The 27,791-nt window shown below is 33.3% G+C and overlaps 2 protein-coding genes across 2 annotated transcripts; both read right to left on the bottom strand.

Annotated features, from left to right (window-relative positions):
* Positions 1-9,411: 9,411 nt before the first annotated feature.
* Positions 9,412-17,318, bottom strand: LOC133201861 (uncharacterized). The gene is made up of 5 exons (XM_061337661.1): positions 17,245-17,318; positions 14,734-14,863; positions 12,040-12,154; positions 11,163-11,306; positions 9,412-10,573 (listed from the first exon to the last, which is right to left on the bottom strand). The coding sequence occupies exons 2-5, from the start codon at positions 14,857-14,859 to the stop codon at positions 10,275-10,277; spliced, it is 684 nt and encodes a 227-aa protein (XP_061193645.1). The 5' UTR covers positions 14,860-14,863; positions 17,245-17,318; the 3' UTR covers positions 9,412-10,274.
* A 6,029-nt stretch (positions 17,319-23,347) lies between these two features.
* On the bottom strand, positions 23,348-27,691 carry LOC133201595 (uncharacterized). The gene is made up of 8 exons (XM_061337391.1): positions 26,970-27,691; positions 26,819-26,854; positions 25,780-25,898; positions 25,023-25,295; positions 24,824-24,931; positions 24,040-24,075; positions 23,867-23,932; positions 23,348-23,527 (listed from the first exon to the last, which is right to left on the bottom strand). The coding sequence occupies exons 1-8, from the start codon at positions 27,631-27,633 to the stop codon at positions 23,348-23,350; spliced, it is 1,482 nt and encodes a 493-aa protein (XP_061193375.1). The 5' UTR covers positions 27,634-27,691.
* Between the last annotated feature and the right edge of the window lie 100 nt (positions 27,692-27,791).

Genomic DNA, 27,791 nt, shown 5'->3' with positions numbered 1-27,791 from the left:
CTGTTTACCCGGTCACAGAATGAACTGTTGCATGGCTGAACTGATCCATTGTGACGTCATAATTAATTTCCCGTACTTTACAGCTACATTATATTGAATTATGTATAAATTGAAGCATTTTCATGGCATTCAATTTGAAATTATCATTTGAAAAGTAATCCTGATACCCATATAAATACATATTCAATTTTATATCATTTCAAAGAAGAGGCCAAAAACACCTTTTCTGAGGGTAATTTGGGAAAAATGTAGGCCCCTTTCACTCATTACAGATCTTTGCCTTAAACGTCTCACTCGGCGTGTTATAGTCAAACCTTCTCGTTATCATTATTTTGTTTACTAAAAATTAAATGTAAGCATTAATTTATTAATGCATGATAATACCGCCCCCATTAATTTTTCTGATTTTAAAACCGATCGGTGTGAGAATTTGATTAATATTCATCTTGTTTAGTTTGGTTTCAAGAAATAAAACACTTCTGTCGATGTATTTTAAAAATCCATTGGTTATTATGTCTATATCATTATTTTAAGAAATTATATAGTAGGTTAGGTAATAAAACACTTATTTCATGACAACTCGGGAAACAGTCAAACTGTTGTCCCTCGATAATGGGGAAGACCTGGGAAACTGTTGCCCTCGGCCAACAGTTTGACTGTTCCCCTTGTAGTCATGAAATAAGTGTATACTGTTCAATGTATATATAAGTGTATACTGTTCAATGGCCCTGCGTGCCGAGTACATATAGGTCTAGATTTGAAGCCCTTTACAGGAATACGGTGACGTCTCTATATAAATTTTCGAATGGGACGTTAAACAATATACAATCAATCAATCAATCAATTCTCCTAAGGTCCAAAATCTGGAACGTATAGTATATGATCACAAAGAGCTTATGCGAAGAGGCAACATCACTCAAGGTCAAATAATGAATCCTTACAATGTTTTAAGGTGTCAAAGTGGCTGTAGTGTAGTCTTTGTCTTGATTGAAAAATAATCAAACTATGAAGGGGGAAAAAACTCTGATTCAGTTTGTAAGAAGTGTGTTGTTGCATGTATTGTATAGCTACTTGCTTAGAAATATACACAATTTTGATGAACTTTCACTAATTTTATGTTTAGGTGTTACTTACCTTTAACCGATTTCCACGTACTTCAATACGGCCGTCTGCATACGTCCTGGTTTTGTATGGTGCATTGCATTGTGTTTGGTTAGTGTAAAAATCGATATGAATGTGTGTCATGTTGTCCGAGCTATTTTCAGAAAAGGAGCAGTCTACGTGGCTGATGATAGGGAATGATAAGGAAACAAATCAATGATCACTTAAGAATACAGTTAAATTGGTTGTTTATGTCAACATATACTGAACAACAGACGTTAAGGACAGATGATACAAACAACCTTTTATCGAAAATCTTGAAAATATCAACTTATAAGTCACGTTTATATACGTAAAATGAATGTTTATTTGCACATTTTTAATTTTTCAATCAAAGTTTCACAATAATGGGATTTCAAGTGACAAAAAATTGTATAGATTAATAAGAATGATTGCAGAAAGATTGATTTTTGAACATCGTAGACGGTTTACAATTTCTTGATATTTTAGAAAATTATTTGCATCATTCACAACCAATTTAGGTCCAGAAATATATACCAATCCAGGCATTGCTTGTATCATCTGTCCTTAAGACATAATAATTTAAATCCTAATGAATTCAATGTGGTACAATTGTATAAACAGATAAAACTACAAAACATATATTTACCATATAAAACGAAAATCATAGATACATATGAATTATTAGCAATACGCTTAACATATAATTAAACGGATATTTATCAGCCGTTAAGGAAGATCGTTACAACAAAGGTTTATTTAATGAAACTCTAAGACCTCTCATTTGGAATATGGTTTCAGCAGGAAAATTTTGCTATTAGCTCTTAAAGGTTATAAATTATTTTTTAAAAAGAAAACTGAAAAAAAAATTATCTTGCAAATAAGATGCTTGCCAATCCTCGTCTATAGATGTTTCCACAAAAGAATCTTAAATTTGCCTCATCTCTTGTTATTCTGATATCTCTTGTTTCCTATGCATTCGTTTTATGTGTCTGTTTAAAATAATCATCTTATTCAACGCCTGCCCACTTATGTCAAATTCGAAATTTCTCTTGTTAATATTAGATAGATTACCCGTATCTATCTTATTGTTTGGCTATACCAGTAAAGATACTTCTACTTTTACTACTGGGGGTGACAATGCTTGTATATAACAAATAATCTCACTACTTGGAGGAATTGCCATAGTTTCTTTCAGACTGACATGAATTCATCCTATGTGCCCCTGTAAATGCAGTTCGTGTTTAATTCCAGATGCATACATTTTAGTATGAGATATGTCCATTTATCTCCCACCTGAATCGATAAGCTACCTCGTCCTTTTACTTTTAAGGACATTCCATCGGCCGCTACTACGTTCTGCATGTGACTTACAACACTGCTAGTCGCATCGCATCACTAAGTGACTTTATTAAAATATGGAGTCTTATGTTAAAGTCTGTCACAGCATCAACAAACTATTCTTTGGCAATCATTTCTGTTACTTCACAGGGAGCAGTCGGTTAGGCTAAGTGAGTCAAGCGGCGAATACTTTCTCCTAAGTCTGGCAAAGTTTAGGTGGGTTTCTGTCTTTTGTCCATCAACATAGCCCTATACAACTCGATTTAGTTTGCTGAACTTTCTGGTTTCAAATGGCCTATATACTTCCAATATCTACCCCCAATCTGGAATCCTGGGTGGAATTTATAGTGTCTATGGTGAAGACTTCATTCTGCCAAAGGTATCTTTCAGTTTCTCTGACATTGCGCGTCTGTAGCACTCGGGGGGTTGGGGGGGGGGGGTTACAAGGACCGCTTCTTCGTATACACTTCACTTTTCTTTAATAAACTTACAAATTTTAATTCTATTTTTGATTAAAAGCGTCTAATAGAATAAAAACAGGTTACACTAGCTGTACCTGGTCTCCTCACCTGGTAACACTGGATCTGATAAAAAGCACTCGGTAACACTGCACCGGGCTTTCTGCACCCATTTACTCTGGACCTGGTAAACTATACTTGCTTTTTTTTTTTTTTTTTTTTTTTTTTTTTTTTTTTTTCCTTAACGTCCCTCTCGAGAATTTTCAGTCATATGGAGACACCACCACTTGCCGATGGAGAGTTGCAAACTTACGCCTTTACTCGGCACTCAGGGCCATTGAGCAGTAAGGGATCTTTTTCGTACCAGCATCTACTGCGATACAGGACCTTGGTTTATACGGTCTCATCCGAAGAACCGGTCTCCACGTCCCGCAGTGGGATTCGAAAACGCGACGTAAAAATAAACTCCTTACAACGCGTATCTAGAGCAAACGCAATAACGCGAAAAAAGACGTAATTACGCCTTTCGAAAAGGCGTTATTACGCCTTTTAGAAGGCGTTATAACGCCTTTCCAAAAGGTGTTATTTTGCTTTTCTCACAAGAGACGGTGTTAAGCGTATTATATTACAATATATTTTCAATGTTTATCCAGCTTAGTCCTTCACTGATGCCAAACACCTTTAGCAAAGGTCATGCATTTCACAATTCTGTTTGAAGGCTAATTGCTCATTTTACCCTTACAAATAGTTTGTCTGCTTTTCTCCAAGAGGAAAGAAGAAGATTTTTAAATTTTAAATGAATTTTTAATATATGATCAGCAAAGCCCTAAGCCGCATCTACCTAAATCCTGGATTTTCACAAGTAGAGTGTTGAGCTCTTTTTTACTCATGCAAACAGTTGTCTGCGAGATATGCAGGAGTATAGAAAATCTTAAATATTGCATGAATAAAGATGGATTCAATTATTCATATAATTAAAAACGCCTTTCCATTTTGCTATAACGCCTTTTCAAATAGGCCGGTAGTACGAGTTGGGGGGGGGGGGGGGATTTTTGGGAGAATAGTCTCGCTGTAGTTTAAATATGAGGCAAGAGGAATATTCACTTAGTCGTATCTAGTGAAAGGAGTGGGTGTTCTAGACCGCCTTGAATAACAAGTTTCGTTGTCATTAGTTGATATATTAATTTATCTACCCTGAAGTGACAAAACAATAAAAAACAAAAAATGGCTATAATTGCAAACAGTAATACATATCACCCCGAAATGATCTCAGCGGAGTAAAATTGGAAGTGAAAGCAGATTAAAATTTTCTATTATTTTAAAATTTTGAAAAAATTCAATTCTTTAATAAATTAAAAAAAAATTCTTTCAAGGGCAGCCATTTTGGAAATTTTATAATGAAGAAACCTGAAGAGACACTTACTCATCAATATTATACCGTATGGAATACCGAGAGAGAGAGAGAGAGAGAGAGAGAGAGAGAGAGAGAGAAATGAAATTACATGTAATCCCATTTTTTGTTCTTATGGCAACAGTTAAAAAGTTTGTCTAACCGTTTCTATTTCGTTGCAGAAATCAATTTGGCTTGATTCTTGGAAATTTCCTTTGATGTTTAAAACATATTGGTGGACCAATTAGAGAAAATTGGTATTAAAAACTTTCATATTTTCCTGTTTTCAGGCAACAGTGACCATTGAAAATTTTAAATTCTGAATGCACATGGTACAACTAGACTTGGTGATTATTACGTCATTCTCTGTAACAATCAAAGAATTTAGAAAAAAAATGGAAATGGTACCTCACAGATTTGGCTGATATTTTGCATGTAATGTAGGAACACCATATATAGAGCATACTTGGGGTCAATTTTAGATTTGAGTACCGGTTGCCATGGTAGCCAAAACCACCATTTTAAGGCCAAAAATATGGAGCGGCCTACTGAAATTATACCAACTTCATCTTAAATTTCTATTTTCTAACATATTTTTACAGGATTAATTGTTGCCTACTCTGATGGACTATTTGTTGGAGTAACTACCACAAATAATGAAATGATTCAGTAGTAGGTCATGAAAGAGTGGTCTTTCATTGAAAAGTGTCAATTTTTTGAAATTCAGAAAAATGCAGATTTTGGGCTTTTTCTAAACATAGTTAAGCAAGAAAACGCGGACAATCCATAACAAATATTTACAATCATTTAAAAGTACATTCTATACTCAACAAAATGTAAAATTTCTAGAGAGGTATTATTTCTTAAGAAAAAATAAAATAAAAACAAAAATGGTTGCTATGCAGAATTTGGATTAATTTGTAGATTCAACATTTGGCTCATTTTTGTATGATCTTCTTTCTGCCAGGTATCTTTCTTCATAACAGCCTTACCCTAACAAAAAAAATACTATAGTTAACTATAGTTTACTATAGTTAACTATAGTTTACTATAGTTAATTATAGTTAACTATAGTAAATCAAAGTGTCAAAGTGATCACAACAGTAAATCAAAGTTTTCAAAGTGATCACTATAGTAAATCAAAGTTTTCACCATAGCAAATCAAAGTTTTCATAGTGATCACTATAGTAAATCAAAGTTTTCACCATAGTAAATCAAAGTTTTCATAGTGATCACTATAGTAAATCAAAGTTTTCATAGTTATCACTTCAGTAAATCAAAGTGTCAAAGTTATCACTATAGTAAATCAAAGTTTTCAAAGTGATCACTATAATAAATCAAAGTTTTCACCATAGTAAATCAAAGTTTTCATAGTGATCACTATAGTAAATCAAAGTTTTCATAGTTATCACTTTAGTAAATCAAAGTGTCAAAGTTATCACTATAGTAAATCAAAGTGTCAAAGTGATCACTATAGTAAATCAAAGTTTTCACCATAGCAAATCAAAGTTTTCATAGTGATCACTAAAGTAAATCAAAGTTTTCACAATAGTAAATCAAAGTTTTCAAAGTGATCACTATAGTAAATCAAAGTTTTCACCATAGTAAATCAAAGTTTTCATAGTGATCACTATAGTAAATCAAAGTTTTCATAGTTATCACTTTAGTAAATCAAAGTGTCAAAGTTATCACTATAGTAAATTGAAGTGTCAAAGTTATCACAATAGTAAATCAAAGTTTTCATAGTGTCAAAGTTATCACTATAGTTAACTATAGTAAACTATAGTTAACTATAGTATTTTTTGCTAGGGTATTATCCCACTCAACTTGTATCTTTGAAGTCTATGTAACTGATGTAAGCTTGCTTTTAGACACTTTATTGGTTAAAATCGTATACACCTAGCTGGAACCATTCCGCCAAAAGTCCTAAGCACTGCAACTGTTCCAATTTTTCTTCAATTTTCGCCGCAGCCAAATTCTTAAAAGGAATAATATTTTTCAGCAATTCTAACTTTATCAGTTACACTAAAACAATATTTCAGTAAGAAAAATATCATACTTCACAGAGGTTCATTTACTATGTAATTAAAATTATTCAGAGATTTTTGTCCAAAAAAAAAAAAAAAAAAAAAAAAAAAAAAAAAGAATTTCCATCGCAAAGAGGCATGTGATCTACGGGAATCATGTGTACGAAACATTTATAGATTAAATGTCCACGATTTGGTCTGCTGACATAGGAAAATGTTACATTTAGTTTAAAATACACTGCAACATGTCAAATTGTAATATTTAATACTTATATTAATAATCAAACTATAACATAGTAATGCTTTTCATAAATAATAAACACCTACAAGATAATAAGGGTATATAGTTAAATGCAATTAAAAGTACAAGATTGTGTATATTAAGTATCAGTAGATTGGAAGAATTGCTTTCGCTCGAGATGCAACGGAACCAGAATTTATCCATTTTAAAATAAATCAGTGCAAAAAAATTGAACTGACAAAAGGATTGATTGTTGGCATTAAAAAAAATATTAACGTTCCTTGCGAGAATCGAACCATAAAAATGCTGAACTTCATTGCACTGGACGGGTAACGCATACCACTGAGCTATCATCACTACACATACTGGATTTTAAGAGCCCTCTATACACTGCACACTAGAGAGTTCTGAATTTGTGGTATTTTTATGCAGATAGAGTGACCTGCCCTTTGATCAAGTATAATATAAATTGAAATGTACAGTTTATAACTCAATTTGTGATCAAATCAAGCATTCATAACACTTTAATAGGCCAAGATGAATAGATAGAACACTTCATTTGCAGGTATTTTGCCCACTAAAGTAAACAACAGTGATTTATGTTCATCAGTACTTCATTGTCTTTGAACATTTTTCCTGGGGGTAAATGCAAGGCACCCTATGTTGAAAATGTGATAGATAAGCTCAATACTTACACCTTTACACACCATAATTTTCTCAATGTCCAAAAAATATTTTCCTCTAGTGTATAGAGGGTCCTTAAAACGACAATGAAGCATCGCATTTACACAGTGGAATTTTTTCTTTGGGAAAAGTTCATTTTTTATGGTCCCTGGGTCTTCTCTCCATTTTTTTTAATAAATGGTTGTTTGTTTCTTTGAATTAGATTATGCATATAACGTTTGAAAATCGTGGAGAGATGACCCAGATATAGCAAATTTTAAGAAAACGTTTTTAAAAATGTGATATTTTGTACCAAATGAACCATCTAGCCTCTTTTCAAGTTATTTTTTATAGCAAATCAAGGCAAAATATCGGGAAAAGATTTCCCTTTCCTATTTCACAGGAACCCGATACATCAAAAGAATGCTAAAACCTCATGTGACAGAACAATGAAATTGAATGCCAATAAAAAGCGCCCTCGTTCTTTATAGTGCTTGGTTAAAAAAAAAACAGCAAACAGAGCTATTTATAAGTAATTCTTAACGAATCAGATGAAACAGTCTGAAATGGAAGAATCCACAAGGAATTCTGACCCTAAAGGGGCTTTTCAAAATACCTTAATTTCGTCCGGATCCAAATGGAATTCTTTTTGTCAAGAAGAATATTCACATATTCCTAAAAATGGAAAACAAATCACGGCTAGCTAATGTGATTTTGTTTTACATACATAAGCTTATACAATTATATATATATAAAGAGAGAGGTTTTTTTTCTTAAAGAGGTATTAATTATACCTGGCATGGCGCTGTATTGTAGCGAATTAACATCAAATGAAATTTCTAATTAAGGTACAGTTTTTTGACTTTTTTTTTTATTTAAAGCGTACAATGATGAAAACTTTTTTTTAAAGAATACATGTACTTTTACAAACATATCCAACAAGATGTGTTTGTGAAACACTGATGCCCCCGTATGGCAACTTATAGCAAAGGTTAAACTCAAATGCAAATCAAATATGTTGGTACCCAAAGTAAGGTATTGTCTCGAGGAATATACCTGTGAAATATGAAAATCCTAGCAGCAACTTTGAATACATAGTTATGGCCAAGGTTAAAGGTTTTCCAAAGTAGGTCAAACTCCAAGGTCAGGGTCAAAGTTGTGGAAAACTTTAACCTTGGCCATAACTTTTAAACGGTTGGTGCTAGAGCTTTCATATTTCACATGTGTAATCCTTGTGACAAGACCTTCCTTTGGATACCAACAACTTTGACCCTTTGACCTTGGATTTTGACCTACTTTGGGAAAACCTTAACCTTGGCCATGACTTTTAAACGTTTGGTGCTAGAGCTTTCATATTTCACATGTGTAATTCTTGTGAAAAGACCTTCCTTTGGATACTAACAACTTTGATCCCTTGACCTTGACCTTGGAGTTTGACCTACTTTTTGGAAAACTTTAACCTTGGCCTTAAATTATGAACAATTGGTGCTAGAGCTTTCATATTTCACATATGTAATCCTTGTGACAAGACCTTTCTTTAGATACCAACAACTTTAACCCTTTGACCTTGGAGTTTGACCTACTTTTGGAAAACTTGAACCTTGGACATAACTTTTAAACGGTTGGTGCTTCGGCTTTCATATTTCACCTGTGTATTTCTTGGGAGAAGGTCTTTCCTTTGGCACCATTAATTATGACCATTTGACCTTGATGTTTGATATACTTTTGAAAAAACGTTAACCTTTTCCATATCTCTTTATGGTTGCTGCTAGGGCTTTCATACTTCACAGGTTTATTCCTCGAGACAAGGCCTTACTTTGGGTACCAATATATTTGATTTGCATTTGAGAAAGTTTAACCTTTGCTATAAGTTGCCATACGGGGGCATCGGTGTTTCACAAACACATCTTGTTTAATATTGCTTTACAAAAGTGTTGTTATCTGCAAATTTAGACATTAATTCAGAAATTAACGAACATTTTATAGGGGATTGAAAATTTGACTTAAATCTAAGTCTGTTTTATGAACCTTGGTGCCTGGTCTCTGACCAGTAGAGCTAAAAAGTAGAATAGTTTCAGATAATCATGTGAACTTTGCTCATTCAAACATAATACTATGTGCTTTCATTTCCATTCCCCTCCCCTCTTTTATTACAATTTCAAAAAGATATGTGTAACATATATTTTATTCTAATACTTGAAGCATGAAAATAATGTCATAATATAAAAGCACCATGTACACAGACTATAAAACTGTAAGTCAGCAAGGGCACCGCTAAGGGATACATGTATATATCTAATAATAGGGTGGAAGGATAAGAAATGACAACTTAAGCATAGTGAGAAAACATTTAACAACTGTAATTATACAATTTATATAAAAAAGTCAAAATAACAGTTTCCAGTGATGTTATTACTTAACCACTTGTCAAAAGCAAGCATTTTATAAGATGCCAGGCTTAAGTAAGAGCAAACATCACTCAAGTGTAAGATTTACCTCAAAACAAATATCACTTGCTGAAAGAGCTTTTTTTTTATGTGAAAGTCAAAGATTAGATTCTTGCTCTTTTGCAGTAAGTAAGATAATTAAACTTGAGGGATATAGTATAAGTATCATACTAGTAATCATGTCTAGAAAGTTGATTTTTTCTACTTTTCCATTCTTTCTTACACTTGTTAAGAAACTTTACTTATTCCAAATTTGATGACTTTGATATCAAAAAATGCCTTATTGCTTGCTAAAAAAAAATACCAAACTTCAACACCATAGAACAATCTTTAAAGAGCTATCATGCAAAAAATAAACCCTTTTGGATGAATGGAAAAGTGATTGACAAATAGTGATTAATACAAATGACCCACAAATCTGTGTGGAGCAATAATGAACACATCAAAAACAATAAAAATAGCAAAAAGTGGTTCATGATTGAACAATACTACGTGTAAATATTTTGGCAGTTATAGTCTTCAAAATCAATTAGGTTCTCAGAGATTCAAATCAAATCTCAAATAAAACTGTCAGTACTTTTGATTTCAGTAACTCTCTTGAAGATGTTGGTAATTTTGAGTGACCGGTGGGTACACCTCCAACACTTGATGTTCTTCTGAGGATGCACCTCGACTTCTACAATAGACACAGGTCAGAGCCACGCAGGAGATGATGCCAGTGATGACACCGAGGCCGGCCAGGATGATAGAATACTGTACTCCAACGCGGTAATCCACAATGAAAGGTAAATTGACTGGTACATTTTCTAGAATCTGTGAGAACTGGTCATTTGTCTTCAAGTTTGCATTGATCATCCGACCAACAAGGATGGATTCAGAGACCACTGAAAATGCAAAGTATGGTGACAAGATGAATTCAAACATCACTTCTATGACCCTATCACCTAAAATTTGTATTCTCTTTTACCTATATATTTATATTGTATATACAAGATACGAATCTTAAAATTATAGCTTAAGTTTTCAATTAGTTTGATTGTTCCTACTGGGAAAACATTATTACAAATAAAACACCAAAAAAGTGATCTTTTTTAGTTAGTAAAATTGATAAATGGGTAGGCATTAAATAATGAAATCTGACTTGAAACATATTTTACTGGTAGTTGTCAAGCACTGAAATACTTGTTAGACTGGATCTCATTTAAAAAATATTTTTGAGTGTGAATTCGTGGTATATAGGAGATATTTACTAATTTAAAAATTTCATTTGAAAGAAATATGCTGACTTCCAAGTATCAATATATTTACCTTGACCAAACCTGAAATTCAGAGATTTATAACACAAGCTTCCAGGGCAGAGGGTATTTTTTCTCTCTCTAGTTTTTTTCATCTTATTTCAGTGACCCTTACACTAACATTTATTTATTTATACATGTACACAACACATATTTTTTTACTGCAAGTTAAGCGTACCTCCAAGAAACACAAGAATGCCTCCAACTACAACTCGGGAGGTTTTGGGAAGGACAGCTCTTTGGTTCACCAGGAGCAGAACAAAGCCAGCACAGCATACAATGATTGCAAAGCAAGCCTCCAGCTGAATCTCCACAAAGTGAGCTGTAATATGTAAAAGATCATGAATAACATATCTAACTTAGAATTATTAAATCTAATTTATCTACTATCATAATGAAGAGTTTCCCTTTTTCTTTAAAAAATGTCATTCCTATTTTCATTAACTTAATTTCACAGTGAGATTGCAACATCAGATTTTAAATTTTTGATTTTAGGACAACAAGTCTATGCATTTGTAAAGGAAAATGCAATCATTATTATATTATGTAGATTGAAGTTTGATCAAACCATGCACTTGTGGACTCAAGAAAAAGTGTTGATAATATACTTTGAAGAAGTCCAGTGAAAATAAAATCATATCATTTAAACAATAAAACACTTTCTTTGCTTGTTAGTAAGGGGATCAATGTTGCAGCTGTTGCAGAAAAAAATGCATTATTTAATTTTTCTGCAATAGCTGCAATGTTAATTCCCGCACTAAAAACAAAGAAAGACATTTTATTGTTTATATTTATATCTGTACAAATAATCATTTAAAGTAAGATTTTGTAGATGAAATAGTGTTTTATTGACATGCACATCATTGTATGTTTCATTGATGGAACAGCCACTGCTCAAGAAATCTGTATATAGAGGTGATATGCTAAGCAGTGTTACCTGACTGATAAACGGCAATGGTTTTCTTAAGAAATAAAGGAGATAATATTTAGTGGATGTAAATATAAATATAATTTTTTAACATAACTGATAATGATATGAACAATAATGAACTTACGCATGCCCGGTGATGAGGCAGAGTTATCTTCCTTGGAAGAGGACAGAGAATCAGTCTTACACTGGTCAGAGGGGTAACACATCTGATAATAAAATATACTGAAGGCAGCCTTCATCTGAAATACATGCATAGAGAAAGCATGTCAGCTAAAATTGTAGAGCATGTAAGGGATGTACCCAGTAAGCAAAAATTTTTTTTTTCTTTTTGTAGCCTTTCCAGTATTTACAAATAACAAGAGGCCCAAGGGCCTTAACGGTCACCTGAGTATAATACAACAATTTAGAGGATCCATAGAGTATAAAATGAACTGAAAGGTGAAGCTTTGTTGCCTAAAAGCAAGAAAAATAGGGTGATCAGGATCAACAAAATAATTAGTCTAGTATTCATTAACAGTTCATAAATTAGATTCTAATCTGTTCCCCATTTATCACTATCACCATACAGTATATTAAATAGCAAACTATCAGTGCTTCTGTACTATTTTAATTCCTTGTTAAAATCTCTTTACATTGGCTTCTCTTGGTCTTTGATGAACATTTAAAAAGACAAGTTATTTTTGTCTCATTTTTATTTATCTATTACTTACAAGTATATCTGATCATTAAAACTATGAAAGTCCTTATGTATTATACAATAAACATTCTTGCATAATTCTCTTATTCCATTAACCTTTCAAGTACATTACTTACAGTGATTAATTATCAAAAGTAAATGGCAAAGGGGAATAACTCCTCTCAGTAGAATACAAATTAATAGAGCCCTGGTCAGGACCAGAACACTTGACCAAATGGTCCAGGTGTTCAAAAATCTGATAAAAATACTCTTCCTTATTAAAACTTTTACTCTTTTTGCCTCTGATATGCCCAGGTGCAGAGAAGATTTTAAAAGAAATAATGCATTTTTATTACAGATTCACTATATTATCAATAGAGCCCCCCCCCCACCCCCCTCCCCAGCAAGAAACACCAGATCCTCTCACCCTGGGACCAGAAGTTTGCTCATCATAAGTAATCACTTTGTTTATCTGCTTAACACTAAGAGTAGACAGGACTATTTAATAGAATTAATGCATTTTCACTATATTATCAAGAGCCCCACCCTTACACCAGCACATCTGACCCGGGGGTCATGCAATTCACTACTCTGGAAGAAGCACTCTTGCTCATCATAACTATACACTTCGCTTCTTTGCTTTTTAACCAGGAACAGAAAAGAATATTTTCAAAGAAATTTTGCTTTTTCACTATATAATCAACAGAGCCCCCCCCCCCCCCCCCGAACCCTTGACCCTGGGGCTATGAATTTCACAATTTTGGTAGAGTCACTCTTGCTTATCATAACTATGTATTTAATTTGTTTAAATAATACCCTGGGGCAGAGAAGAAGATTTTCAAAGAAATAATTCACCTTCACTATAGGATCTATATAGCCCCATCCTAACACCAGAACCCCTGATTACTGGGCCATGAATTTCACAATTTTGGAAGAGGCATCCTTGCTTATCATAACTATGTATTTCATTTGTTTAAATAATACCCAGGAGTAGAGAAGAAGATTTTCAAAGAAATAATGCACTTTCACTATATGATCTATATAGCTCCACCCTAGCACCAGAACCCCTGACCCTCGGGCAACAATTTCACAATTCTGGTAGAGTCACTCTTGCTTATCATAACTATGTATTTAATTTGTTTAAATAATACCCAGGAGCAGAAAAGAATATTTCCAAAGAAATAATGCACTTTCATATATGATCTATATAGCCCCGCCCTAGCACCAGAACCCCTGAACCTGGGCTATGAATTTCACAATTTTGGTAGAGTCACTCTTGCTTATCATAACTATGTATTTCATTTGTTTAAATGATACCCAGGGGCAGAGAAGAAGATTTTCAAAGAAATAATTCACCTTCACTATAGGATCTATATAGCCCCACCCTAACACCAGAACCCCTGATCCCTGGGCCATGAATTTCACAATTTTGGAAGAGGCATCCTTGCTTATCATAACTATGTATTTCATTTGTTTAAATAATACCCAGGAGTAGAGAAGAAAATTTTCAAAGAAATAATGCACTTTCACTATATGATCTATATAGCCCCACCCTAGCCCAGAAACCCTGACCCTGGGGCTATGAATTTCACAATTTTGGAACAGTCACCCTTGCTTATCATAACTATGTATTTAATTTGTTTAAATAATACCCAGGAGTAGAGAAGAAGATTTTCAAAGAAATAATGCACTTTCACTATATGATCTATCTAGCCCTGCCCTAGCACCAGAACCCCTGACCCTGGGGCCATGAATTTCACAATTTTGGTAGAGGGCTCAATGCTTATTACAATCATGCCAACAGTTTGACTGCTTGATGTCCAGGAGTAAAAAAGAAGATTTTTAAAGATAGCACTAATTTTGATGGTTTTAGCCCCACCCCTCAGGCCCCAGGGGGGCAGGGACCATGAAATTCACAACTTTTGTACCCTTTCACTCATTGATGCTATATGCCAAAATTGGTTGAAATTGGTTCAGTGGTTCAAGAAAAGAAGCTGAAAATGTTCAAAAGTTTACGTCTGACGACGGACGACGACGGACGAAAACAGATAGCAATAGGTCACCTGAGTGACTCAGCTGACCTAAAAAGTCTATTCTATATGTTTATCACTGACTGCATTGAAAATATATATCCCAACTTACTCCCTGTGGATACAATTCGTTGGTTATGTACACAACAAGCCATCCTGGAGTTAACATGGCAACCATCCAAAATGTCATGGTGATGCCAATAAGCACCAAGGAAATTATAGAAACTTTGGAAGCCATTCTCCTGCATATTAAATAAGTAAATGTGTTGTTAGTGTTTACACATATTGATCACTTTAAGTGATGTGTTCAAGATTAATATATGTGTTTGTTTGTGTGACAAAGTTGTTTTATTATCATGATTATTTCAGTCACACTTGAAAAAACACAAATGTTATATCTTTTAGAAAAATTGTTTTGGAATTGATAGTCAAACTTAAATTCCCGATTTCTCTTGAAGAAGAGGGCTAAGGTGTTACAAAGGAAAAACATAGGTAATCAGAGATTACAAAGCTCACTTCTACGAATGTTGTCTTTAAGTAAGGCAAAGTCCCACTAAACTAATAATCTAGTAGTGTGCATCCCTAGATGCAACATTTATGCAATTTTGGTCTGATATGGCTTGCTGCTTGGGAATGGACTTATCTAAATCTTAAAACTAGTCACTCATCCAGAAAATGCAAGTCAAATCCAGCATCTGAAGCAAGTTTGAGAGTGTTCGTCCCTTGATGTATCATCCATGCAAGTTTGGTTCAGATAAGCCTTATAGTTACTTGGAAATGAGATCTGCTCCAAAAACTTTAACCTGGTTACTCATCCGCAAAAATGTAGGTCAGGTCCAGCATCTGAAGCAAGTCCAGTGGTGTGCATCCTTAGACATATCATCCATGCACGTTTGGTCAATATAGGTCTTATAGTTACTTGGAAATGAGATGTGCTCCAAAAACTTTAACCTGGTCACTCATCTGGAAAATATAGGTCAGATCCAGCATCTGAAGCAAGTCCAATGGTGTGCATTCTTAGGAGTATCATCCATGCAAGTTTGGTTAATATAGGGCTTATAGTTACTTGGAAATGTCAGATCTGCTCCAAAAACATTAACCTGGTCTCTCATCCGTAATATATAGGTCAGATCCAGCATCTGAAGTAAGTCCAGTAGTGTGCATCCTTAGATGTATCATCCATGCAAATTTGGTCAATACAGGGCTTATAGTTACTTGGAAATGAGACCTGCTCCAAAAACTTTAACCTGCACCAAAAACTTTAACCTGCTCCAAAAACATTAACCTGGTCATTCTTCAGCTGAAATTGCAGCATCTGAAACCTTGACCGATACAGTGAAACACACTAGAGCATCCTCCATGCATCTCTGATTGATATAGAGCATCAAAGTATTTGAAAAGAAAATTGCTCCAAAAACTTTATTCTGGGACACTGACGGAATTGCATAAGCTCCCCCAACTTTGTTGAGGTGAGCTAAAAAAATGAGTGTCTTAGATATTGAAATAAACTTTCTAGATCTATTGCTTGTGTGCCAGGCTGGTAATATTTCAATGATTAAGTTATCAATTACAACACTGTACAATAAAATAATGAAATATTACTAGCTAGGCTACTTCAAGGTACTCTTGAGTTTATATAGTTCAGAGAATGATCATATTCAATACATAAAAATAGTTAAATTATTTTAAAATTGATGAAGTTGACAACTTCTCAGAATTAAAATATAATATTATTATATTAACTAATTTGTCCTTAAGATCTTATTACAATACAAAAATTAAACACTATATAGGTTTAAGTGTTACAAGGGATCACATTTTTATTCCCAATAGCGGGGATAGATTTTATGTGCTCCCAAGAAAATGTATACATAGTGTTAATTTTATTTATAAATAAATCAGGGTACATCATACATTACACTTATTCTAATGTTTAAATAAAATAGGCCTTCTTTTTGATTGAAACTCAAAATTCAACCTGTTTTACCAGAAAATCAGAAGGCCGAAGGATTATTTTTTTTAATACCGAAAACATCCCTTGTGTTACAATGTGTATAAACATAAATTTTGTGATTTCGACCAGATTCCCCTTACTCAGTGTACTGCAAGCATGGTAAAGTAATTCATTTTGTAACTAATTTAATACAGTAAATGTTAAACTACACGTGTAGACACATGTAGATCACTGAACCGTTCCGCTGGAAAGTCATTCCAAAACTTAATTCTCAACACGAAAAGGAGGGGGTTTACGGGAGAGGAAAGTGTATTGCGAAATACATGAAATATATATATGCAATTATACTAAAAATAAACTATAAACTATGACGTAAACAACACATTTTTTTTAATTGGTGCAGTAGTACTGAGACACTTCATCTTCCCTTTGTATATATCTACATCATATATCACATCGCCGGAACCCACGGTTTTCTCTCCGTTACACTTACACACATTCAACAAGAGATGTATATACAATGTAGGGTTACTATGGTATACGTCTCTGATTTAACGTTGATGGTAGCTGTAACGGAGTCGGAGAGAAAACCTTCCCGACGATGAATGCATATATCATCAAAATAATACATCTTACCTCAGATGTAACAACGTAATCGTACAATCTTACCAAATGCCTTTGTCCGCCAAATATGTGAACACACTGCGGGAAAACTCCCTTTATATGTAAACAAAGAACCCCAGACTCGCAATCGCAGACTTAGAGATCATTGATGCATGAACGACCCGCGGGGTTAGGCTTAAGTATCAAGAACAGACTTACGATTTGGCGGTTTTTGTTTTTAAATACAGTTATTTTTTTGTCTGGTAAGATGCTTGACATGATGAGAATGTGATCAATTAAGACTGCATCAGTCAGAATTATAATAAATTAAAATATGTGTACATCTGAGTTAATATATATTTTACATAAGATATTTAGCTGATTTGAGAATCCGATTCATCAACTACTGAATTATGAAGTTTACATCATTTTACATGATTTTCTTTACCCTATATTCACGTATAGGGTAAAGATTTTAAAATTTTAATTAATATATCATTATGTCAAATTAATACGGAGATCTTTATCCAAGTCTACAGCTTTTCATCGCAGCTTAAGGCGCTTAACTGAAGCTCAAAACATATTCCTTTGGCATAACAAGTATATATTTTTTAGAACGTCTATTATAGATCTCCCTTAATTCAGTTTTTAAAGCATTCTTAAGCATTTTTTATGAAATGAATAACTATCGATATACTGTTAATTGTTGTAAGGATATAAACCTAACAAGGAAAATCTAAAGTAAAATTCTGGTAATATAATTAATTTGTACAAGGCAGCTAGGCCCGTAGGAACCCAGGGAGGGGGGGGGGTACCCAATAACTAAGCCAGTATCTACTACAGAAAACAAGGTTAACTTAAAGTTGTGTCCCTCAATAATTGCCATTATAAGTATGTACTTTATATTAGAAAGCAAAGCTAATTTATGGTTACATGTATATGTCCCCTCAAATTCATGCAAGTCTGATGATCTTTTTTTTGAGCTTGTGAAGCATTTCTATCAATTATGCCCCCCTCCCCCAGCTGAAATTGCTTCCTACGGGCCTGCAAATGTATATCCCCCTCCCCCGGTAATTGATAACACAAACTATCTATTCGAATCAGATCCGGTAAAAGACATCCCCCCCCCCCTTTTCCGTGCTTCTGTTTGTTTGAATTTCATTTCCAATGCATCAAATTCATTTGAAATAATATATTTAGACAGAAAATGACTTAATGTTGATTTACTGGGTCGAGTGAAATGCATGAAACCTGCAGAACACCATAATCAATAGACAAAAGTAACACTCTCTAAAATTATTTATGCACAAATTATTAAAAATTTAGGAAAAAAAATGCTCCTTAAAAGAGCAAATCATGACAAGGCCAATGATCTTATACATGTATCTACACAATTTTTCTGACCGTAAAAGACATCCCCCCCCCCTTTTCCGTGCTTTTGTTTGTTTGAATTTCATTTCCAATGCATCAAATTCATTTGAAATAATATATTTAGACAGAAAATGACTTAATGTTGATTTACTGGGTCGAGTGAAATGCATGAAACCTGCAGAACACCATAATCAATAGACAAAAGTAACACTCTCTAAAATTATTTATGCACAAATTATTAAAAAATTTAGGGAAAAAAATGCTCCTTAAAAGAGCAAATCATGACAAGGCCAATGATCTTATACATGTATCTACACAATTTTTCTGACGGTAAAAGACATCCCCCCCCCCCTTTTCCGTGCTTCTGTTTGTTTGAATTTCATTTCCAATGCATCAAATTCATTTGAAATAATATATTTAGACAGAAAATGACTTAATGTTGATTTACTGGGTCGAGTGAAATGCATGAAACCTGCAGAACACCATAATCAATAGACAAAAGTAACACTCTCTAAAATTATTTATGCACAAATTATTAAAAAATTTAGGGAAAAAAAATGCTCCTTAAAAGAGCAAATCATGACAAGGCCAATGATCTTATACATGTATCTTCACAATTTTTCTGAACGGTAAAAGACATCCCCCCCCCTTTTCCGTGCTTCTGTTTGTTTGAATTTCATTTCCAATGCATCAAATTCATTTGAAATAATATATTTAGACAGAAAATGACTTAATGTTGATTTACTGGGTCGAGTGAAATGCATGAAACCTGCAGAACACCATAATCAATAGACAAAAGTAACACTCTCTAAAATTATTTATGCACAAATTATTAAAAAAATTTAGGAAAAAAAATGCTCCTTAAAAGAGCAAATCATGACAAGGCCAATGATCTTATACATGTATCTACACAATTTTTCTGAACGGTAAAAGACATCCCCCCCCTTTTCCGTGCTTCTGTTTGTTTGAATTTCATTTCCAATGCATCAAATTCATTTGAAATAATATATTTAGACAGAAAATGACTTAATGTTGATTTACTGGGTCGAGTGAAATGCATGAAACCTGCAGAACACCATAATCAATAGACAAAAGTAACACTCTCTAAAATTATTTATGCACAAATTATTAAAAAATTTAGGAAAAAAAATGCTCCTTAAAAGAGCAAATCATGACAAGGCCAATGATCTTATACATGTATCTACACAATTTTTCTGACGGTAAAAGACATCCCCCCCTTTTCCGTGCTTCTGTTTGTTTGAATTTCATTTCCAATGCATCAAATTCATTTGAAATAATATATTTAGACAGAAAATGACTTAATGTTGATTTACTGGGTCGAGTGAAATGCATGAAACCTGCAGAACACCATAATCAATAGACAAAAGTAACACTCTCTAAAATTATTTATGCACAAATTATTAAAAAATTTAGGAAAAAAAATGCTCCTTAAAAGAGCAAATCATGACAAGGCCAATGATCTTATACATGTATCTACACAATTTTTCTGAACGGTAAAAGACATCCCCCTCCCCTTTTCCGTGCTTCTGTTTGTTTGAATTTCATTTCCAATGCATCAAATTCATTTGAAATAATATATTTAGACAGAAAATGACTTAATGTTGATTTACTGGGTCGAGTGAAATGCATGAAACCTGCAGAACACCATAATCAATAGACAAAAGTAACACTCTCTAAAATTATTTATGCACAAATTATTAAAAAATTTAGGAAAAAAAATGCTCCTTAAAAGAGCAAATCATGACAAGGCCAATGATCTTATACATGTATCTACACAATTTTTCTGACGGTAAAAGACATCCCCCCCTTTTCCGTGCTTCTGTTTGTTTGAATTTCATTTCCAATGCATCAAATTCATTTGAAATAATATATTTAGACAGAAAATGACTTAATGTTGATTTACTGGGTCGAGTGAAATGCATGAAACCTGCAGAACACCATAATCAATAGACAAAAGTAACACTCTCTAAAATTATTTATGCACAAATTATTAAAAAATTTAGGAAAAAAAATGCTCCTTAAAAGAGCAAATCATGACAAGGCCAATGATCTTATACATGTATCTACACAATTTTTCTGACCGTAAAAGACACACCCCCCCCCCCCTTTTCCGTGCTTCTGTTTGTTTGAATTTCATTTCCAATGCATCAAATTCATTTGAAATAATATATTTAGACAGAAAATGACTTAATGTTGATTTACTGGGTCGAGTGAAATGCATGAAACCTGCAGAACACCATAATCAATAGACAAAAGTAACACTCTCTAAAATTATTTATGCACAAATTATTAAAAAATTTAGGGAAAAAAATGCTCCTTAAAAGAGCAAATCATGACAAGGCCAATGATCTTATACATGTATCTACACAATTTTTCTGAACGGTAAAAGACATCCCCCTCCCCTTTTCCGTGCTTCTGTTTGTTTGAATTTCATTTCCAATGCATCAAATTCATTTGAAATAATATATTTAGACAGAAAATGACTTAATGTTGATTTACTGGGTCGAGTGAAATGCATGAAACCTGCAGAACACCATAATCAATAGACAAAAGTAACACTCTCTAAAATTATTTATGCACAAATTATTAAAAAATTTAGGAAAAAAAATGCTCCTTAAAAGAGCAAATCATGACAAGGCCAATGATCTTATACATGTATCTACACAATTTTTCTGACGGTAAAAGACATCCCCCCCTTTTCCGTGCTTCTGTTTGTTTGAATTTCATTTCCAATGCATCAAATTCATTTGAAATAATATATTTAGACAGAAAATGACTTAATGTTGATTTACTGGGTCGAGTGAAATGCATGAAACCTGCAGAACACCATAATCAATAGACAAAAGTAACACTCTCTAAAATTATTTATGCACAAATTATTAAAAAATTTAGGAAAAAAAATGCTCCTTAAAAGAGCAAATCATGACAAGGCCAATGATCTTATACATGTATCTACACAATTTTTCTGACCGTAAAAGACACCCCCCCCCCTTTTCCGTGCTTCTGTTTGTTTGAATTTCATTTCCAATGCATCAAATTCATTTGAAATAATATATTTAGACAGAAAATGACTTAATGTTGATTTACTGGGTCGAGTGAAATGCATGAAACCTGCAGAACACCATAATCAATAGACAAAAGTAACACTCTCTAAAATTATTTATGCACAAATTATTAAAAAATTTAGGGAAAAAAATGCTCCTTAAAAGAGCAAATCATGACAAGGCCAATGATCTTATACATGTATCTACACAATTTTTCTGACCATGCCAAGAAATCCCGTCCATTTTTCCACAGCGATGGAGTCAATAAAAGTGTAATTGATGCAAATCACCCATATTCCCCTAACGCTGGCGAGACAATTAACGGCAGCAGATTTGAGGGGGTGGATCCTAAGTTTTCCGTTTTCTTAGTCAAAGAAAAATAAACTTCTACCCCAGGAAGTAGCCTCCTATGCCCTGAAAAAAATAGTTCCTGTCAAAAACCTTTATTTATTTACAAAATATGTAAAATGCACTAGACACAGGTACCAAAATTGTAAAAATAGACTGGAAGGAAGTTAAAAAAAAATTCAAAAGGAAAAAATAATAATTTTATATGTATGGAACTACAATTGACTAAGTTCATTTTCATTGGTCAATTACCGCTACGATACCTTAATAAGGCGCGAGACTTCCACAACAACCAAGTTCATCGTGCCCGATGTTAATTTATACTAGGAAAAAAATATTTTGATATATAAACACTGAAAAATTTGAAAGGCGTCTAATTCTTACTGAACAATTAATTAGTTCACTACAATTTATTTCACTTTCTTTTTCTTCTTTTTTTTTTTTTTTAGTTTTTTAACCGCATATGATTTGCATGGAAAATGCCCCCCCCCCCCCCTTAAAAAAAAAACAACAGGAAAAAAGGTGCAAGGGCTTCTAAATAGTAAGTATTCTAGCTTTAATTTCAAACCAGTAAAACTTAAGATCCTTCCCTCAAAACTGCTGACATTAATTGCCTCGCACACATCTCCCTGGGGAAAAATCACAGATTAACGCTAATTCCGCTTTTATTGAGTTCGCTCTAAAACTAGAATGCGTACCTTTTCTTGGCATGCTCCAGGCAGGAATGTACATCTCTTTTTTTCTTTCAGTATGTCATGCGCGGATCTAGGTGGGGGGGGGGGGGGGGTCGACCCCCATCCCCTTGGATTTTGCAGGGTTATTAAATGTATATACTGAAGAAATTAAATGGAAAAAAAATACTTAACACCCCCCCCCCCCGAAACGTGCACCCCACCAATATCGCCACGAAATATGTTTTTCACGATTTTGAATGGACATTACTTTTTTTTGTTGTTGATTTTTTGTTTTTTGTTTTGTTTTGTTTTGTGTTGTTTTGTTTTTTTTTGTTTTGCTCGTCAAGAAATTTCTGAGTTGGAAATTTGGGGGGGGGGGGGTCCTGGATCCGCGCCTGAATGTAATAATAAGTCTATAATTACAAAATATAATTAAAAACATTAAAAAACATTACTTGCTATAACACATATTACAACGAACTGACGTCAATATTGGAATTGATAGCACTACTATTTTAAAATTTGACGTGCTAGTAGACTTGTTGAATTCTCGTTTTTTAACACATCAGTACTTTTACGATAGAAAAAATGTTTTAATGCAAAGTAAATACAGAAGTAGGCAATAATGCATTCTGAAAGAGGAAACAAGTCAAATCAGCTAGTCAGGTCAACGTATTAATATTCAAGATGGTTAAATAGGAAGTTGTTTCATCACACGGTTATGACTTTCCGTTGAATGAGATTTCCCTCCAACAACTGACAGAGACACTGCTTTTTAAGCCAGGTATTATGGCGGTTATAATTGTATACACTTAGCTGGAACCATTCCGCCAAAAGTCCTAAACACTGCAGTTGTTTCAATTTTTCGTCGATTTTCTCCGCAGCCATAATCTAAAGAAAATGCGACATGTTTTGAAGTTAAAGTGGTTAACGACCATATGTACATGTAGCTTTTAAAATCAATACCTGAAATATTTATTATACAGACTATGCATTCAAGCATTTTCGTTTCAAATTGCTGAATACCATATCCATTTAATTAATAACAGTAAAACGATCTTAATTTCATGAGGGAGGGGGATTCCCGAGTAATATGAACTATATACAAGAAAAGAAACTTTATTTTGCCTATTCAGACGTATAACATGCAGAGCTACAAAACTAACTACATAGTTTTTAAGTGAAATGTATACTGTGTAAATGGTGTATAAAGAGGCTTTTTCATAATACCTGAATTTCCTCTTCATCCAATTGCAAATGAAAATGCTTTTTGTCAAGAAGAATAGTAACATATTCCTAAAAGAAAAGAATGAAGGATATCTTCAGTAGCCATTTTTATGTACATTAATTAAAACATGTTAATTTAGAGTGGGATTTTTTCAAAGAGCTGGGTAATTATGTACCTGGCAAGACGCTGTATTGTAGCGAATTAGCATCAACTGATGTTTCGTTAAGGCGATTTTTTACAGCTTTTCTAAATACTTCGTAAACTACATGTTTTTGCTAAAAACGTTTCCTTCCTTTCTTTTAAGAATAGCTTTTAATACAAAAAATTAAATTATCAAAAAATAAGAGATTGAATAAATGTAGCATTATATACCTTATCATATGCACATGGCTTGAGCATGCTCTACGTACGAACAATTTCTAAAACGAGGCAAGCTATTGACAAACAAGTTGATGAAACAACTTTTTCAACTGTTGATAATTGTAATGACACGGGAATATCGACAGTCTCATTTAAAGTCATCATTTCGGACGTTCTATGGTCGGTACAATGACCTTGTCAGCAAATACAATTTATTATTATCTCGAATGCTGACTGACGTTATTATTGTTATTATTCAATTATTTACACACTTTACTGTCTACAGATTTTTCCGTTTGTCCAAACATGACAAGGAGCATACGGCGGGTGTGACTGGTCGATAAGGATGCTTACTCCTCCATGGCACCTGATCCCACCTTTGACGTTTCTAGAGTTCCGTGTTTGCTCAACCCCCTATTTGCATTGTTTCAATGGACTTTTGAGCTCGATAAATGTTCGTTATCTCCATATATCATCGTGACTCCAAATGATTTAAGAATTAAAATATTGATTGCAAAATTGACCTCGGCACAATTCCGTAATTTTTTACAGAGACGGAAAGTAAATTAAATAAATAATGGCCTGAGTACAGAGGATACACATGGCTGAAGAACAATGGAATCGTCATACACAATCAAGCATTTTGTCTCCCGGAAATACTTTTTGTTTACTAATTGCCACAACTTCTTTCGTATGATGTTTTTAATCTGCAGTTGGAAAAAAGTATCCATCAAATTACAATCATTATACTTTCAATCAATCAACTTGGAAAAGAATACGCATGATGAAGATGATTACCTTTTTTCGTAAGATGAATATTCCTAAGACAAAAATGATGTATAGCACGAACCCAAGAAAGACTGCAAGGGCGGATACAGAATTGGACATGATCCTGATATCTCTACTGACTAGTACAGCCATGTTTTGCACCATCAGTGTAGACGACACAACTATAGCAGCCAGGAGAACTGCTGCAGCGTGTGTAAATTTAGTAAGAACAAAAATCTTGTAGAACTTCAGAAGCTGATGGCCTGACACCAACGATACAGCCGCTTCGAATTGTTCTTCACACTGAAAACAGTACAACTCAATGAAATATAGGAATGCTTGAACTTTCGATTATTAATTTAAGGATTTAACTTCCTAGGATTGAACTTTTATATTAAATTACGGATTTCAGGATGGTGAATTCTGTTAAATACAAATATTGTCTTTAAAAGCACTGAATAGGGCATAACCTCAAATCTGACAAATTTTATCAAGGAAATCTGAAATAATTTATTATAAAAGAAAATGTAACAAAATTAATCCTATATATATATATATATATATATATATATATATATATATATATATATATATATATATATATATATATATATATATATATATATGATATATTATATATACATATATAGTGCCGAAACAGAGTTGTTTTTTGAATGCACAGGAGGATTGCATCAATTACATGTACAATACATGTATATTAAAACTGCGTGGTGTAAATTCAGAGATGTACTTGATAGAAAATGGTTATAAAGTGTTACTCTCTTACCTTTTCATGAATATTTTTCAGATACTCTCGCTCATTATAAGTAAAGCTTTCAGTTTCAAATACATAGCCTTTTTCAATGTATGCCCCGTTTTGATTCTGGATTTCTTCTGCGGTTAATTCTGTTTATTGCAAGAAAAAAAGAGTCGTATTAAATCTCGAATATAAATTAAACTCAGTTATAGACACGTCCTCGTGACCTTTGAATTTTCACCACTATATCAGCAGCATAATTTGTCTGCATAACGAATTCGTAAAAAATAATGTATCGTGAATTCGCAATAAACAAAATACATGTATCTTAAAACTGATCTTAATTACTGGAACCCTGAAGAAACATCAAAGTTTATGCAAAGTAAAATACAATTTAATATCAAAATCATACGTGTTAAATATAATTTCAATATCAATTAATTACTTGAATAAAAAATGTTGTTTTTAACACACTGCATTTTGTGTTATTGGAACCTTAAAATTTATTATAAAAGATATAACAAAAAACAATTATTGTTAACTTTTTTCCATAGATGCTTTAAAGCAATTTAAAAAAAGGTTCCGCAAGTTTAAAAAAAACTTTAGGGGCAAACACAAAAGTTGGATGCTTGGTTTGATACACATTTTTGGCTATTGAAAAAAAAAAACACTGATTCTTCTTTACTGCTGCTCTTTAAACTCTCTCTCTCTCTTCTTTATATAGCAATTGAGGCTTCCCCCTTCCACTTAACTTTCCGAAATGATTACTTTTGGCATTGTTTTAAATTCTTCTGTACTTTTTTTTACAAGTGAAACGATCTCGTCCGGTAATCTTCTTAGAATGGAAATTAGTTACAATTTTACATACAATATATATTTTTATGTTTAGAATTACATGCAAATATGATAATGTTAATTTAAAATATTTTCCTGCAGAATTCAATTGTCTACAGCAAGAATTAATGAGGCTCATTTAAATCCGTTAATATTTAGGGAAATGTTTACCACCCCGTTCAAGTTCAAAGATATCAGATGTGATGTACTTGAAGTACATGTGTTTAAAACATACCTTGTTCACCTTGAATTAAAATTCCATCTACGGCCTCTGAAACAATTAATTCAAAACGTATCATAAAAACATGCGTTAAATGCATACTATACAAAAAATGTTTTTACAAAAAAATATTTTATCAAAATCTCTAGATTACTTGAATATAAACCTGAATGGTAGTATGCATCCATTATCTTTGCTGGTACGTCTTCTTCCTTTTGTGCATCTATATACCTGTACCTCTTCAGAAATTTTAAGGATGGCGTATCCTTCATGCCATCAATTGGGCGCAATAGAACAGGTATAATCTTAAGTTTTTCTCCGCTAGAGTAAGCTAATTGAACAGCCTCATAGGCTTCTGTCATACACCAGTGACTTTTAATATAAGCAGGGCTCAGAGCTATTAATACTCTGATACTTTTTGTCATTTCTGTATGAATATTGTCATCCAAACGTTTTCCAGCCACGAAATCCCTTTCAAACTGCATGCACCTGAGAAAGAATCTTTTCTCCAAGTCCTCGCATATCTTATTTACTTCTTCTATATCTTCGGAAGAACATGAAGTGAAAATATGATACTTTTTTCCCGGGGGAAGCCCTCGGAAAGTATTTTGAATTTCACTACTGACACTAGGAAAAACATCTATCTCTTCTTGAGAGTCTGGTGTACATTCCAAAGGAATTTTTACACAGGTCTCGCTATCGAGATGATTTTGAATGCTGATAGGATTGGATTTACACGTTTCGTTAAAGCTTATTATTTCTTCACAATTTTCTCCTTTGTATTCACTCATTAAGAGACTGTCGTTCTCCGTAACAGATTCATCTGACATCTTGAAATGTTTTCACTCTATATTGATACGAAGTATATATCACAATACCTTTTTGAAATAAAAGATATATCGTCTGCAATTATTGATTTGATTTCATTTGAAACACGTCCTTATATATATTAACAGTAGCAACGCATATATGCGCTGTCAGTTTCTGA

This window comes from Saccostrea echinata, unplaced genomic scaffold, assembly GCF_033153115.1.
Source record: "Saccostrea echinata isolate AGI-Se365-2 ecotype Australia unplaced genomic scaffold, CSIRO_AGI_Sech_v1 ptg000045l, whole genome shotgun sequence".
Classification (NCBI taxonomy): domain Eukaryota; kingdom Metazoa; phylum Mollusca; class Bivalvia; order Ostreida; family Ostreidae; genus Saccostrea; species Saccostrea echinata.
This window is presented reverse-complemented; position numbering and strand designations above follow the sequence as displayed.